The sequence below is a fragment of the Penaeus monodon genome, chromosome 29 (assembly GCF_015228065.2).
Source record: "Penaeus monodon isolate SGIC_2016 chromosome 29, NSTDA_Pmon_1, whole genome shotgun sequence".
NCBI lineage: Eukaryota > Metazoa > Arthropoda > Malacostraca > Decapoda > Penaeidae > Penaeus > Penaeus monodon.
The window spans coordinates 9,989,781-9,990,268 of NC_051414.1; the positions used below are offsets into that span (position 1 = coordinate 9,989,781).

The 488-nt window shown below is 66.2% G+C and overlaps 1 protein-coding gene across 1 annotated transcript in view; it reads left to right on the forward strand.

Annotated features, from left to right (window-relative positions):
• Window positions 1-8: 8 nt before the first annotated feature.
• The window catches only part of LOC119591728, a 21,050-nt gene continuing 20,570 nt past the window's right edge, over window positions 9-488 (forward strand). Inside the window, 1 exon segment of the mRNA XM_037940477.1 lies at window positions 9-242. Coding sequence (XP_037796405.1) covers window positions 52-242 — 191 coding nt within the window. The 5' untranslated portion in view covers window positions 9-51.

Genomic DNA, 488 nt, shown 5'->3' on the forward strand with positions numbered 1-488 from the left:
ACCACCGTGGGCGTCCTAGCCGACACGCGCAGGGCAGCAGCGACGCCCGAAATGTCCGCCCCGAGCGCCAGTCCCCCCGCCAGGAGCTCCGACAGTGGCGCGAGCTCCCCCAAGACGTCGTCGCCGCCCTCCCACAAGTCCTTCAGCATCTCCAGCATCCTCAGCCGGGATGACCCCAAGAAGGAGGTCTCGAGCGAGCCGCCCTTCGCCTTCAGCCACCAGCACGACGCCCTCGCAGCCAGGTATGTCCCCCGCAGCCCTTCGCCGCCTTCAGGTACTCCTTCCGCTAAGTAGAGGGTGAGTGTGACGCGTTGAAGCCACACGCGCGCACGGCCTGCCTCTTAAGCCACTTGGCCAGGAGCCCTTAAGTGGCCGCGCCGCCGGGCCTGCCAACCACGACTCGCGGCCGACAAGCTTGGCGTCCGAGCGCTTAGACTGACGCAAAAATGCTGGTCATGCAAACTCCTTCTGCGCGATTCATGCTGACG